The sequence below is a fragment of the Alosa sapidissima genome, chromosome 14 (genome assembly GCF_018492685.1).
Source record: "Alosa sapidissima isolate fAloSap1 chromosome 14, fAloSap1.pri, whole genome shotgun sequence".
Classification (NCBI taxonomy): Eukaryota; Metazoa; Chordata; class Actinopteri; order Clupeiformes; family Clupeidae; genus Alosa; species Alosa sapidissima.
In genome coordinates this window covers 3,254,972-3,271,204 of record NC_055970.1, presented here as the reverse complement: position 1 = coordinate 3,271,204, position 16,233 = coordinate 3,254,972, and the positions used below count along the sequence as shown (strand labels likewise).

General features: G+C 40.9%; 1 protein-coding gene across 1 annotated transcript; it reads left to right on the top strand.

The window, feature by feature from the left end:
- The first annotated feature begins 5,689 nt into the window (after positions 1-5,689).
- On the top strand, positions 5,690-8,923 carry LOC121682422 (low choriolytic enzyme-like). Its single transcript, XM_042062561.1, has 8 exons — positions 5,690-5,758; positions 6,757-6,817; positions 7,020-7,172; positions 7,214-7,331; positions 7,737-7,915; positions 8,068-8,149; positions 8,485-8,609; positions 8,834-8,923. Coding segments are annotated over exons 1-8 (789 nt in total). The 3' UTR covers positions 8,836-8,923.
- The last annotated feature ends 7,310 nt before the right edge of the window (positions 8,924-16,233 follow it).

Sequence of the window (16,233 nt, the reverse complement as noted above, 5' to 3'; positions counted from 1 at the left end):
TAAAGCTGAGTAAATAAAGTCATGAGAAAAAAATCTATCTGTTGCTTGTTTTTTTCCCCACACTGGACCACAATGAGAAAGGAAATCCTCTCTAAAAAGGGTTAAAGAATGAATAAAATGGAGTAAAAGATGGTTTGAGCTAGTCGTGAAGTTGTCCTTGCCCTGAGCAAGTATGTCATTATATGCATGCCAGATGGATATAGCTACTGTAAAATATCAACTAAACTGTGACTGTTCAGTACTATTATTATAGTGTGTCATCATGTGCATGTGTTGATGAGTGCTTGTTCCTGCTTCATTATTGTTACATGTGATTAAATGATGAAATAAAAAACAACAACATTGCCATCTAGTGAGACTTCTTTACAATGTACTGAACATGAAAATCATGTGAGCACGAAAAACACAGTAAATTCAATTCAATAAAATAAATCAGAAGTGCTACTTTCAACACACACACACACACAGCATCAAGTAATAGAAATGACACTTCAAATTGCTCAAACCTCCACCTCAAAGCAAATCAAAGCAAAACAAATCAAGTAAATAAAGAAATTCAGGAAATAAAAGATAGAAAGAAAATAGCTTTATAATAAGGTGTGTTTACAAACCATTTACAAGGTGTTACTAAACGGTTAATTTGCTACTTACTATCATAGACAACATTAGTAAATTGCTTACAGTAGTTAAGTCACTTAAAACATGTTGCAAATGCTTAATTAACTATTTACAATTGGTAGTAGCCATCAGATAACATTCGATTATTTACATATAGTTCATAAGACACTCAAAACATATTGTATGCACTGTGTAGTGCATAATATACATTATTGTTGGTAAACCTTGAGCCAATATACCCATGTCAATAACCCCATATAAACATACAAACGTATAGTTCATCATTTAGAAAGATCATAATAAATGGTGTATAAGAAAGTGAGATGGGTAACTATGTATTACATCTTTCTTATCAGTTTGTAAGTTGTTTTGCAGCCCCCCATGAAATTGAGTACTATGTATACTTTACTTAAGATGCTTTAGCAGATGGTTTCAGCTAAGGCAATTTAGAGAAACTATGCAGATTAAGGTGGGATTTCAACCTGGGTCTCCAGCTTGAATGGCTCCTTTGTGCTACCAATGGCATCCCATCATTTGAATAAAAACTATTATTCATTGTGCATTATGACAAATTTCTACAATTTATCATATCTGTCTTGGAAACACATACTAGCCTAAAATGTTTTTAAACATATTTTTTATTAGACATTTCCCAGAATGTCTGTGGTTTATCCTAAATTTGAACCTGAGATCACTAAATGGTATGGCAATGGTCATTGGTTGTATACTATGACTGCTTCATGCTCTCTTTTTTCTATCCATTCCAAATAGCCTATTCCGAATAGTTTTTTGTAGTTGCTTTGGACCAAAGCATCTGCTAAACAGGGCCTATATCATTTCAAAAGCTTATGTAAGTAGTACTCGTTTTAAATTAAGGGGCTGCAAAACAACTTAACAACTCATAAGACATTTATGACATTGACATTTATGGCTATAAGCTTACCATTAATAAATGTGTGTTCTGCATTAACTAAACATTACCTAGAACATTTTTTCATGTGGCTTACTTACTCTAGGTAAGCAGTCTATGTATGTTATTTATTTATCTATATAACAACTAATACATACATAACTAAGCAATTATTAATAACTTGTGAATGGTTTATTTAAGTGAATTATTTAAAATGGTTTGTTCATATATAGTCCGGTGGACAGCCCATAGAGCCCCATTGTGGACCCGGAAATGTTGAGTACACCAAAGTTTTATGATGGAAATATATAGTATGGGTTCCCAGCATGCAGAAACTGCCGGATACTAATTTGCATATATTTATTAGCATAAATTAGCATAATCGCCTATATTGATCATATTATAAGAGCTGCTTGGACAAAATGGTCAATGATAGTATGTTTTTAGGGGTTACTGGAGATGCTGAGTCCATATCTGACATTTTCAAGATTCAAAATCACTATTTTAACTTGGTTTGGTCATGTTTTTACTCTCATTAAGATGATTTTGCTGAGTTTTTTGGTCCAATTTAGACAGTTTTTTGGAGGATAGGGCTGTAGCGATATACAGTAGGGCAGTAAGGATACACCAACCTAACAATTCGATTCGTATCACAATTTTTGACCGTTGACCCACAGTTTGATACAAACCTCGATTTTTTTGGAGAGGTCGGGCTAGACATTTCAATAGCCTACCTTAGAACACTAGAGGATTACAATATAATATATATCTGTATTATTTTATATCCTGATATTAAAAAAGAGAATACTGAATGTCTGATATTTATGACAGCACACTTTATGCAGATTAGCCTATAGCTTAGGCCTACTACTTCTATTACAACTCCACCACATTCAGCTGTCTGGTTGAAGCCTGGAAATATTGTACACAAAGAAGCATAGTTGGCTAGCATATCATAGTCTACTGATTGGACTGTTAAGTTTCCTCATGTGTGTTTAAGGTAATACTCTTCTCGTAGGGACAAGCCCTTTTGGGAAACATTGGTATTGAGATGATCACTCAACTTGAATGCAAGAGCTTTAACAAATATGTGCAGCATGCTAATGATGCTAAGCAGATTTAATAGTGTAATGATTGATGAGATCAAAAGCTTTATTAAAGGTCGGGAGCAGGGACATCGGCACAGAACATAGCACACGCCAGGGAAGTCAAGAACACTTGCACCTTACACACATAGGGTTGGACGCAGCCGCACCATACAGGCACAAGCACACATAATAACAACCCCAAAGTTCTCCCAGAATCCCCAGCTCGAAACATTGTGGGAATCTCAAGCACAGTCCAGCACGCTGACGTTACACAGCTCCCCCAACAAGCCATTGCCATCCTCGGCACATTCAGTCAAGCAAAGTCTCTGGCACTGCCACACAGCAGGTGGGGTGCACACACTGCAAGAGCCCTACTCACCCAGGGGAACCACAACCACCAGCAGCCCAATGCGGGTAGTGCTGGCAGTCACCTGGCCTGTCGCCGCTCGTCCCCAGCTCCCTTCAGAGAACACCCTCAGGTCGCACTTTCGCAGTGTGCACCACCACAATGTTCCTCCAACACCTGGCGGGGCCTAGCCTCCACTGGCACAGATTCCCCACCACTGAACACCGTAACTGGCACCGCACCTCCAACGCTCTGCTTGTCTCGCCAGTCGAGGCAGCAGACTCCAGCTCCATCGTAGCTGGACCACGCTGTGCAATCGCTACAGCTACCGACGTTGGCGTCCCTCCTCTGCTGCCTCGTCGCATAGCGGTCCTCCGCTGCTCCCGGCCGCTCTAATCCGCCACGGCTGCGCCAAGGCCTAGACCTTCTCTCTGGCTCATGCCATCGGATTTTACACAACAAATGTTTTTTCCCCTTATTTTTCTAAAGAGCGTCGGCGAACAGGCCAACAAGAACAGGCACCCGCACAGCACGGTGCCTCCCACACGCACCCAAAGGCTTCGTTTTTCAGAGGGCCCTTCCGTCGGAGCTGCCCAACCGTTGTGCCTCAAACGGCTCCGCCAACCGTCCATCCTCAAGGCACCACCTCCTTGCCGCTCCACCTCTGCTCTGCTCCGCAGACAGGGCCACCGCCAACTCCAACCTAAAGCTGCCTGGCGGGGCCAGGGGCTCAAGATCTTCTCACGGTGAAGTCAGCGCCCAGGTCGGCGTCACCACCTCATCTTCCAAGGCCGCTCTCCCGGTCGCGTGAAGCCCTTCTCCGCCGTTACAAGGGCTCTTTTCGGATCCTTTTGCTTGGGCATCCACCTAGCGGTGAGCATGGACGGATTATGAACTTTCGGGCCCCTGGGCCCAGATGTATTAAGGGCCCCCCACTAATTGTCGCATGTGGAAGGGGGGTTTGGGGGTCCTTCCTCAGAAATGTTTTAATTTATTTGATGTGATTTCCTGTATACTGGTGCATTTTGGGGATGGACTAAATTCAATCAGATTCATACACCATACATCCTGATGTGTTGATATTGAGGCAATGATTTAATGCAAAGGCTTGGGCTTCAGGGCCCCCTGACCCTGGGCCCGGTAGGCCCGTGCAGTAATCCATCCCTGGCGGTGAGGCCTCCCACTCCCGGCTCCTCCAGCACTGAAGACACTGTCTCCTACAGAACGCAACTTACTCCTCCATGGAAAACGTGCCCATCTACAGGTGCTGCTTTGGAAAGCAGCAGACCGCCCTGATCCACCGGCTGTGGATATCACCGAGTTTGGATGGAGTAAGAAGACAGGTATGAAGAAAGGAACTCGCCCACCCTCGATTCAAGTCCTGTTGCTCCTGCTGATTTGTTAGATGTTATCAGCAGTAACTGCAAAGCTGGGTTAAAACTGTGTATACATGTATCTGGAAAGTGCAGCTGTGCAGCCGCAGGCCTGGCCTGTACTAATTATTGTTTCTGCAAAGGCAGTGATGTTACATGTTGCAATACAGTATATGTATACACAGCTAAAAGAGCAGAAGGACAGGGATGAAGAGTCTGGAGAAGATGGCGACAGGACAACGGATGAGGACAGGAGGAGTAGTAGAGGCTAGTTCTTCCCTTTGTTACTCAATTGTGAGTCACAGCAGAGGGCCAGTGAATAGCTATTTCCAAAATTATTGTGGAATTCAGAAATAACTTGAAATTATTCCTGAACACTGAACATTTTTATCCTCCAAAAATCTGTCTAAATTGCCCCCAAAAACTTAGCAAAATCAGCTTAATGAAAGTAAGAACGTGACCAAACCATGTTTAAATAGTGATTTTGAGTCTTGAAAATGTCAGATATGGACTCAGCATCTCCAGTAACCCCTAAAAACATACTAACATTGTCCATTTTGGCCAAGCAGCTCCTATAATATGATCAATATAGGCAATTATGCTAATTTATGCTAATTAGCTTAATTACACAAATTGCCCAACATATGCAAATTAGCATCCGGCAGTTTCTGCATGCTGGGGACCCATACTACATATTTCTATCATAAAACTTTGGTGTACTCAACATTTCCGGGTTCACCTTTCTGTCAACTAGCCTAATAGGATACCTTATCACAACATAACTCTATAATTTCAATATAGTGTCTTGGGAGATTTCCATCACCCATCCCCTGAGAAAAATAAAAGGGGACTGTATTAGCCAGAAACTTGGGTTACTGTAAGTGTTTATCTAAACATGATAAAATACTGCTGTACAGTAGGAAACAGGCGTACAGAGTAGCCTATATGATTAGCTTCAAGGACAGTTGAGTGTGCTCTTATACATTTTTTCTGATAAAGTTGAACAACTTTCCAAGGGTTGGGGCAGCCGACAAACCTATAAAAGTTGAATCTCAGCTCATGCATTTCACTTTACTTGTGTGAGGTCAAGGTACAGTTTACACTTACATCAACAAATTCAACTTTTCATGTATTCAAAACATAGCAAATATCTTTTGAAATTCTTAAGGATTATGTACTTATTGATATCAAACTATTGTCACTTATTGATATCAAACTATTGTGACTGTGAAGAATAGCCTATTTAGTCTAATATTCAATCTGTGCAACAGTTTTTTCTATTTTTTATTTGAACCATTCAACTGTTTGAAGTGAAAAATATTTCCTGTGTGATGTTTTTCCTCAGGTGTCTGTCATGGCTGTGTTCAAGTTCGCTGTGGGTCTGCTGGCCCTGTTGCTGGTGTCCTCTGCCTGGGCTGAGGAGGTCGAGGTGAGGGTTAGGTCCATTACTTCTCCTAAGTCCTTAGCCAGAGGAAAGGAAGAGATCGCCTTAAACCCACCAAAACAGATTAAATGCTAAACAGATGTCCCCACCACACTATTGCATTGTATTTAGTACAGCAGCCACATGTGGTGTAATAAGTATAAGTATAAGTATAAGTATAAGTATATATACTCTTTTGATCCCGTGAGGGTGTGGTATTACAAGAGAGCCAGCTCTCCTTGCTTTGCATGCTTGGTTGTCTGGACAATACAGAGCTTAAGCGTCTTTGACATTATCAAACAGTTGTTTCTTTGCATTGTATTTCTAGTTCATTTCTGGATGTTTTAACTATAAAGGCATCACATAGCACCTTTAATGAGCCAAAGTTAATAAATGCTGTATCCTGAAACCTTCATAGATAAAAAGTATTTAGACAATAATAATGTGCTAAATTTAAAATACATTTTTAAATGAATGTTAGAATAACAATGTGCCTGCATAATTTTCTGCAACTAATCTTACTTTACTGCATTGCCTGATATTGTGCTCTCTTTCCTTCCTCATCATATGTGTTTTAAAACCGGTATAGTGATCTTTTCTGATGTTTAAAATTGTGTGGTTTACAATGAAACAATGTAGGAACCGAATTTTGAAAATGTTTGATAGATAGCTGTATTGTTCCCATGGGGAAATTGGGTTTGCTGCACAATCACAAGGGTCTTCGTCGTAGACTCACAGATATCACACATGTCTTGCTGAGTTGTTGTCCCAAAGGCCATGGTATACTGTGTAGATCCTGTGTTGAGATATCTGCTTATTTTACAAAGAGGAAAGAGAACATTTTGCCCCTTATACCATCTCTCTGCCTAATGTCTCTTCTGTGCTCAATATTTTCCTGATTCTGCAAGTCATTCTGCAAAGTTGCTTATTTCCAACTACAAATGTAGCAAAGTTGCTTATTTCCAACTACAAAAGTCCACTCTTTGATTTCTTCAGAGGTCTCCGAGGAGGAGATTCTTCCTGTGTCTGAGATTCTTCACAGAGCCAACACCGGTATAAGTAAGGAACATCAAAGACACTTTACATCTAATTCTAAGTATAAAGAACTTAAAGTTCATTAGACTTGTCCACCATTAATTGTTTGATTATTGTAGTATAGTAAAGTATTAAATGTGCTTAGTCCTGATATTATTGGAGAGTTTATTATTTTATTAAAAAGAACAGGTTAGCGACATATTTGGTGTCAATTACTTTTCACCAGCACATGATGCTGATGAGCTTGAACTGCTGGATGACATCGCTGTGGACAGCGAGAATGACAGGAACGCTGACCCCTGCACCTCCCGCGGCTGCATGTGGCCAAAGTCCAGTGATGGAAATGTCTACGTGCCCTACGTCATCAGCAGGGACTTCTGTCAAGTTCCTCTGATTCCGTCATTACCCATTCCCCCACAGCTTCCTGTGAGATGTCCATCATCCAGCGTGCCCTGGACTCCTTCGCCTCTAACACCTGCATCCGCTTCAAGCCCCGCCGATCTGAGAGGGACTACATTGGCATCTACTCCAAGAATGGGTGTGAATGAGAATACAGATACCACTGTAGCAGCTAGGAGTGGTTACATGGATAGAATATGACTCCATTTCTATCTGGAGAGTCTGTTTCTATTGGGAACATAATGTGCAAGCACAGTTATTTCTGTGAATAATCTATGCATTCTGTGTGGGTTGTATTGCTGTTGTTGGCATAACATACACTTAAAACTAATTTGCGTCCGAACTTGCATCCAGATAAGTGACCAGCCTCTGTGTCCAGATAGAGACAACAGTTTGTGTTGTTTCCTTTCTTTATTTGTTACACAATATGTGTTGAAAATAACACAACTTGCGTTGTTTTTTTTTAACACATCTTTGTGTCCAGATAGGGACACATTCGTTTTAAGAGTGTAGCTTTGGTCTGATGTCCTTTCCTTGGCTCCAGGTGCTACTCCTACATTGGCCGCCGTGGCGGTCAGCAGGTTGTGTCCCTAAACCGCAGGGGTTGTCTGTACCACAACACCGTTCAGCACGAGCTGCTCCATGCCCTGGGCTTCAACCACGAGCAGACCCGCAACGACCGTGACAACCACATTCGTGTGATGTGGGAGAATGTTGTTGAAGGTGGGATAGCATATACACTGTAGCAAAATATCTTCATTCAGTCTTAGTAGCCTATTTGTAGTGTGGGTACGAGTACTTGATTATCATAAACGCAGGTAGTGACTTGAGATAATGCAGCAGAGATAATGTTCATAACTGTTTATTTCATACAGACATGAAGCACAACTTCAACAAGAAGAGCACCCTCAACCAGGGAACTCCCTATGACTACAACTCTGTCATGCAGTACAGCAAGTCAGTAACACAATGCACACTGGTCTACCAACAAATCTACACTGATTCATTAATTTACATTTATTCATTCAGCAGATACTTTTAGTCCAAAGTGATTTACATACAGTATGTCAATTATATTACAAGGGATTACAGTGTCCCCAGAACAACTTGGGGTTAAGTGCCTTGCTCAAGGGCACAACGGTGGAAGCCGGGAATCGAGACCACAACGTTTCAGGCTACTGCATGCTAGCCCAGCTCATTAACCACTACGCTACTACTAACCCCAATTCATTTATTAATTTCTTACCTCTTCATGAATATTCGGGATGGATATGGATTTTCTGTCATTCCAGATACGCCTTCTCCAAGAACAACCGCCCCACCATGGTGCCCATTCCCAACAACAACGTTGAGATTGGCAAGGCCGGTCAGATGAGCCAGAATGACCTCAACAGGCTCAACAGGCTGTACAAGTGCTGTGAGTAGAACTTTCCATGAACTATCTATTTACTGTCTTTTTCCTGATCAAAAGCTCTGGGTCAGGTTTCCTGATGTTTTCTCTTAATGCTTCTTACAAAGACTCTAAAGGTATACCTTACTAAAGTTGTTCACTTGTCTATGTTTCTTTCTTTAATGGTAGCTATACAATTTGTTCAAGATACCATTTCTTAACTTCATTGTTTTAAATGATCTGTTTAATAGAAATAAAGGACAACAATGCTGGGGAACCTGTTGTTAAAAGCCAGATAAGACTCCTGGATCTAATTCCCCCTGTCTTATACTGTATCTGTCACCTGTTTCAAAATAAAGCTGTGCATGTCATGAGAAATACAACATTTGTTTCTCTTGTCTTTCGTGTACAAAGGGTCAGAATGAAATAATGCTGAAATAAAGTTTAAAATGGAATTAAAGAAATATTAATTGTTTTGTCGACAAAACAACACAGCAGATGTTTGAAATGATACATTTTGGACTACTCTTTAGGACTATTGGTTATTGGCATAGTGAAGAAGTCTGCTAGCCTTGTCATGGCCCGCAGGCCTGAGAGCAGAATTGGACCCCGCAAGCAGACTCGGATAAACCTTGATTTAAAATGGGAAGTGTTTTTTTTACTGGGACTTCTTATCACACAGCATGATAGTCACAAAAATAAAGCACTTAAGCTTGGTGTGGCTTTGGCCTGATGGCAGAATAACTCCACTGAGACTGATCCCTGGAGTGGAGTTTATATACTGTGGCTGATTCAATCATTAGCACAGATGTGCCGAAAGCTGAGCATGCAGGAAAACCAGGGAGTGGATATCGGAGCGTGCGGTCTGTGCACAGTGCAGGGTAACAGGGAGCAGAGCAGGGGAATCCCGGGATGTAGAGGAGCTGGTTTCTTGTGTGACAGGCCATGTGAGATCTCAAGTCTTATACTTCATCTGTCTCTTTTTGTATTGAGTATTCCAATGTGTAAACACAATACCAGCCATACATGCATTACATAGGAACCCTCAAACAACTTAGAGAGGGATCTAAAAATCATACAGAGTACATAAACATGTGGAAGACACCACACACAATAGGCAGACAATAAAAATACAATATGACAGGGAAGTGTATAAAATTTCCTAAATTGTTTTCATTCCAGGGTATCGGCACATTTTCCAAGTGCAAATTTAAAGACTTAAGACCTTTACCACGGACTATACCACAGCAAAAAGATATATACGACAACTTAAAACTGTTTTATGCAATCGTTTTTTTTCCCTACTAATTTTAACCCCCACCCCATTTTGGATGTCTACAGAAGTTAGCAAATATATTTTGGCGAAAGAAAAATAATTGTGTGTGAATTACCTTCACAGCTATAAATGCTGGCTGTACATATTTGGTTGTGCTTACTGGCTGAGGCTGACTGTTCTTCACCTGTGTCTGTAGTAGCCTAGGCTACTTGCCAAAGACATGTGCAATGGACTGGATTCTCTTCATTATTTCTTTCAAAGTTAGACTAAGCTAATATTTTAATATGCCTACTTTATATAATTTACTATGTGCATCTATTGTCCCATATGCAGCACAGCAAAGTTAATTCACTACTTTACATTTTGCATGTATCTAAACCAACCAAAGCTTGACTGAAACATTGTAAAACCATTCACTTGTTTTAAATTAATAAAGAGACAGGTCCTCCTCGCATGATCCTGCTGAAAACTGCTGGTTTAATCTCAAGCACGCACGTATTATGAACGCACGTTTTTTATGTAGCCAGTCGCCAACATTCAAAAAATATGCGGTTATATTTCACAACTTTTGCGAAGTAGGCCTACTGGGAAACGCTGGCAAGCAAGCTGCTGACAGATATTACAGGTATTATAACTTAGAGAGATATTTTCTTCCCTAGGCTAGGCCAGCAACACACGCTGGAAATATGAGGTCTATAAGGCAATCAAAGCCGGAGACAGGATATAAAAGGGTATAGAAATACAAACAATTTATTAATTCTCTCCAACCCTCGGAGACACGTCAGATCATGATGCAAACAGATCAACTTAACATGTACAGTATTTCCTCCTGAACTGAACTGAAACGTGACGAAAACGTTTGTTTTCTTTTTCTGTCAGTCCGTGGTTCCTTCATAAATTGCGCAGCAAATTATCAGACGAGTGACAGAAGCACTGCGCATAATTTGACCAGCAGTCTTCGCATCCATAGTTTGTGAAACGATGCCAAGCGCAACTCCAAAAAGGAGGACAAATGAGCGTCCGGCTTGAGGCAGAGCCGGACGCCGGACAGGTCTTTTAAAATCCATATGTCCGGCCTAAATTCGAACGTATGGCCAACCTATCGCTAACTGGCTTACCAACTCTTTCTCCCGCTCATTCCACCCATAGACAGTAAAATAAATTCTACCGCTCACGTAGGCTACCTGCGTAGGCCTATCTCTCAGGCCTCGGCTACACCACGAAAACGTCAGGTATTTGTACATAGGCCTACTGTATTATTACCGTTGTCACACCTTTCCACACCCGTGAAAAACATCTCTGCAACCACTACACTTCCTCCCGTATCCTTATAGTCACTTATAAAATTGCATTTTAAATACACGAAACCGGATGGAGACATTTCACTTGCTCTCTTGCACTCGCTGGCGGTCCCATACGCAAATTTAATACCTCCCTTTCGAAAATTCAAGACATCCCAGACAATTTAAGACTTTTTTAGGCCTTAAAAACCGAAAATTGTATTTAAGACTTTTTAAGACTTTTTAAGGATCCGCGGGAACCCTGCATTCTAGAAATGCCTGGATTTTGCTTATTTTGATAGGGAAGCAAAGGGGTTAACTGGTCTGGTAACAAAGGGGTCCATATGCTTAAAGAATGTCTCAAAAGAGATGCTCTTTATCCAAGGCCTGCAAAACCCCTTGTCACGATCTGGCTCAAGACCATGGCAAATATGGAGACAACTCGAGGGGTTAGCGTAAATAAGACAATAATTTATTTACAAAAAAGATATTTACAAAAAAGAAAGTAACAAAACAAAAGCAGAAGACGCCTCAGCCATCACTTGGGTCTGCTGCAGTCAAGCCACCCAGACAGCTCTCACTGGCGAAGTGAGCGGGGAAGAGAGAAGACACTCCCACAGGCTAGCCTATAAAGGTACACCCGGGCCCAGGTGTAACAATCAGGAAGCCTGTAAGACAACATAGGGACACCTAGTGCCCCGGTGGACCTCTGCAGTAAAACAGGGCAATGGCCATGGCACAGGCACCCATGGTAGAGGGGCCGTGACACCCTGCAGTGAGCCCTCAATCTGAATGCCCTTTTAAGCAACAGAAAGTTTGTTTTCCTGAAGTTTTCCTGTAGAAGTAGATAAAAGTCAACAGCATGAAGTTCCACGACAATGTACAGTGCCGTTTACTGACGAAAATCCCACTTTTCATGCAGTGAGCTTTGCCAATACCAATCGCAGTTGCCACTAAAAAAAAGGCTAGCTAGCTTGCTGAAGTATTTTTTGCGATCTTAAAAGTAGCCTATTTGCGAGCCCAACCTGTTACATTTTCACATGGTTTTGTGCTGTTATCACAAAAGTACATATTGAGTAGCCTGGGTGGCTACTGGGAAGAATATGTGTGTTTTTTTTATTTTATTTTATGTTATTTTATTTATAATGGACATACAGTATATAATACAATAAACATAAATGTTTCAATTATAGAGTGTGGACTGTGAAGGTGACCACTATCATTTGTTAGCATATGCATTCGATTAGCATTGTTAGCATGTTCTGGTTTGTAAGACAAAATCCCTATGAGAGAATTTATGGGGTTTCGGAAAATCATAAAAATAATGTCCCCGATAGTTAAGGGCAATTCCATGCAAAGGTCATCCTTACCATGGAAAAAAAAAGTTGTGCATATGCAAATAGAACTGTTGTTAAAATCTTCATATTTATCTATATTTTATTGTTTGTAACTGATCTGATTGAATTTGATGGAGAATGACACTCTTTTTACATCATAAATATGGTGTGCAACCATATAGAAACAACATTTTTCACATGGTAATATTATACATATTTAAAAAGTGGATAAATGGACCCAAGGTTCAAACAAATTGTGTCATTTGACAAATTCCAAATTGACAAGGGAATGGTAGAGCAATGTCTATGCTCAGCTTGCCTTTAAGAGCACAGCTCCTTACATTGGTAAGGCTTTTGTTTTTAAGTCAGCAAGTTCCATGGCCATGTAACATCCATAACGTTTTATAGGAAAAGTTTATGCTACACATACAGTGTTGATGTGACAATGTCCATAGTGTCTGTGCAAAGCTGATTTATATCAATGTAACGTGTGATGACCAAATTGTGCCCCTTTCTTACTTTTAAAACCTTTAATGGTGCGTTATGGATGTGACGTTATGGATGTTACATAATGTAAATTTACAAGACTGGGGACTTTATTATACCTCAAAGCCGATAAAACGTCTGTTCTGGTGGCATGTCAGTTTCAACGCATTTCAACTTAGTGTTTACAAGTGACATTTCAAAGATTATTAGGATGATCAAAACCTCAGGGAGGCCTTGCCTAACAATTAGCAAAACAAACATAATATTAAAATACATCCAGTGATTAGCCTAGCCATAGCCTATTTTCAAGTGGCCTAATAACGAAAATCTGAGCGATTATCTTCCTGTAACTGTCATACTGTTGTTGTACAGTAACTGGATTATTGTGTTAGCTGGTGAAGATGGCTGACTTTGCAGCTAGAGTTAACATAGCAACCTCTTTCTGTTGCAGATCTGTTCAGCCTGCCGTTCACGTCTGCTTAACACAGTTAGTTTTAGTTTAGTTAATTTTAAATGTGACGCGATATGACAGCATTTGAAGTGTCAGGTCCTCTGTAGCTAATACCCACAGAGTAACATGAGTAAGGGCAGCAATAAACTAGATGTACCGCATAGCGGTACAAAATATGACCGCCTCTCAGTCCTGCATATTCTCTTCGCAAAAATAAATCACGCTTGTCAATTTCTCTCCATCTCCTACTCCTGCAACTCATGTGCATGTAAATGAGTGTGTGCATATGTGAGTTTGCTTTTTTTATAAGAGTGTGTGTGTGTGTGTGTGTGTCTGTGTGTGTGCATGTGCGTATGCGTGCCTGTGTTTTTATGTGTGTGTGTGTGTTTGCATGCGCATGTAATGGATGCCAGCTAGCTTAGCTGTGCTTGTGGAACGTTGGTAAACCTCACTCCCCGACGCCTCAAGAGTGCTGCTGGCATGTGAGCCAGTAGCCTGGGCTATTGGCTCAATTGTTAGCGCGCTCGCCTCCCGATCCGAGGTACTGCTGTTTGAGGGTTCGAGTCCGGGTGTGTGCAGGGCTGAATCGCGCAGGTTCAACACAACGCAGGTTACACGCACATGCGTATGCGTGCCTGTCTGTGTGTGTTTATGTGTCTGCATTCATGTGGGTGGGTGTTTGTGCGTGTGTGTGTGTGTGCTTGCCTGTCTGTATGTGTTTATGTGTGTGCTTGCCTGTCTGTATGTGTGCGAGTGTGTGTATGTGCGTGTGTGCGCGTGCATGTACTTTATGTGTGCAAATCACAAATGAGTGGGTATGGGTTAGGTTGATGCGGGCTCTTGAGACTAACATACCATAAATATTTTGTTATCTTGGGTGCAACGGTTCAGGTAGGGCTAGTTATTTAGGGGAGGGGCCACCAAGTTTCATGTTCCCTGGTGTTTCAGTCACCCGGGAATCACTGACCAAAATTGATGACGGTAAAAGAAAAAAATAAATTTCTTTTTTATATTTTAAATGACTTGTTGTCCTGATTCTTCCTGTGGATCTTAGTGGGCACTGAGGAAGCAATAATTTCATTGCTAGTTTTTCATGATTACTATTTCAATTGTTTCATATCAAAATTCACTACTTAATTATGTATTTTATGTAGTTTGTCGACTGGTTCAGACACGTCACATCCATAACGTGAAACCGTCACATCCATAACGCCAGTTTTTCCTACATAACGAAAATGACGCATAGTTTCAAAAACACACTTTTTGTGTTCATTCAAGTCTCCTTCATGCTACATATATCATAGTTTCGGCAGTTTCCTTCAAAATTCACAGAGTTTGTAGAAAACCTGTAATCTCTCACAAAAGTGTGTCCATTTCATGTCACATCCATAACACTGATAAAATGCCTTGTATTCTTAGGATGAAATTGATTATATGAAATTTGAGGATTTCTCAGTATTCAGAGGACAGAGGTTGCATTAAAAGTTATGCAAATGAATTCACTGATACTAATGTTGCCCCCACTCTAAGGCATTTTGTTTACCAATATGAGTCCAATTGTCACATCCATAACGCTGGAACTGCCCTTAACTGCTTGAGAGACCCCGCATTCGTTTCCTTTTAATGAGTATTGTTTCCATGCCGACTTTAGACCTGTTACATCCTTAAAATATGACTGTTGCTACGCCTCTGCTACAGTGAAAACCACTGAGCTACAAGCCGTCTCCTAGCTAAATGTGTCGGTATTTTATAATAATAATAATAATAGCTTGGACTTATATAGCGCCTTTCATGGTACCCAAGGTTGCTTAACACCAAGGGGGGGGGGTTAGGGGTCAGATGGCAGAGATGGCATCTGACCAGATGGCAGAAGTAGGCTATGTAGGCCAATCGGCCCACCAGCTTTTTCTACTTTGCCACCTACAGAGTTTGACAGGTACGATTTTTCAAAACGCCATGTTATTTCCCATAGACATTCGACAACCGGAAGTTGGGTGGATCCGGATGTTTCGGAGGCGGGACTTATTCCGGAGAGGTCTATGAAGACACACTGTGATAACGTTCTTAAATGAATCTCTCCGGGAGCTTGCATACTACCAGTCCTTCCTTTTTAAATATGTTGCACCTGTTTGCACAATTTTAACAAATATCCCTGTGCACAGAGACCGAAACATGCATGCCAACTTTTTCCGTGTTTACTACGTATTTTAACTTTCTCCCGCTGTCTTGCCGTTTTAATATTTTCCAGTAGAATATCCCATATTTTAATACTCTCATAACATTAGCCCTGCCATCTGGCCTGTCTCTGTGTTGCCCTGTTGCTAACCCCTAGCCCTTCCAACGAAACAGATGTCTTCAAATCATCGTTTTCCTTGCTTGAAGGCGAACTTAGAGTGATGTTAACCTATTTAAGTTCAACGGCGTGATTGTCGTGAGAGCACGATTCATTGGCGCTTGCATAGTGTTCGGCCATATGTCTATGTGCACACCTGCCTACCATCAGGCTACTCAGCTAGCCTACTAGAGAAAGAATTTCCCCTGTTTGTATGTTCACTCCAATGGCCTACCATAACTTACCAACTCTGCACTGTAGACCATAAACTGGCTATTTATATTTTTCTGTGAAATAACCAAATGTATTTGTTCAACTTTAAGAAGCAGAATTACGCACTAGGCTACTTGGAACGTAACACATTTTTGTTTGCGCAGGAGAGTACGGTGGCGCATTGCATTCACATCACAAAAAAATAAAAAATAATCAGGTTATCTCATAATTATGAGATAATTATCTCATAATTACGAGATAGTATCTCATAATTAT

Bases quoted from the DNA above. Each gene is read 5' to 3' on its own strand.
- LOC121682422 (XM_042062561.1), top strand. From the start codon at position 5,690: ATGGCTGTGTTCAAGTTCGCTGTGGGTCTGCTGGCCCTGTTGCTGGTG. The intron at 6,818-7,019 runs GTAAGGAACATC...ACTTTTCACCAG, and splicing joins CAGAGCCAACACCGGTATAA to CACATGATGCTGATGAGCTT. The intron at 7,173-7,213 runs GTCAAGTTCCTC...ATTCCCCCACAG, and splicing joins CGTCATCAGCAGGGACTTCT to CTTCCTGTGAGATGTCCATC.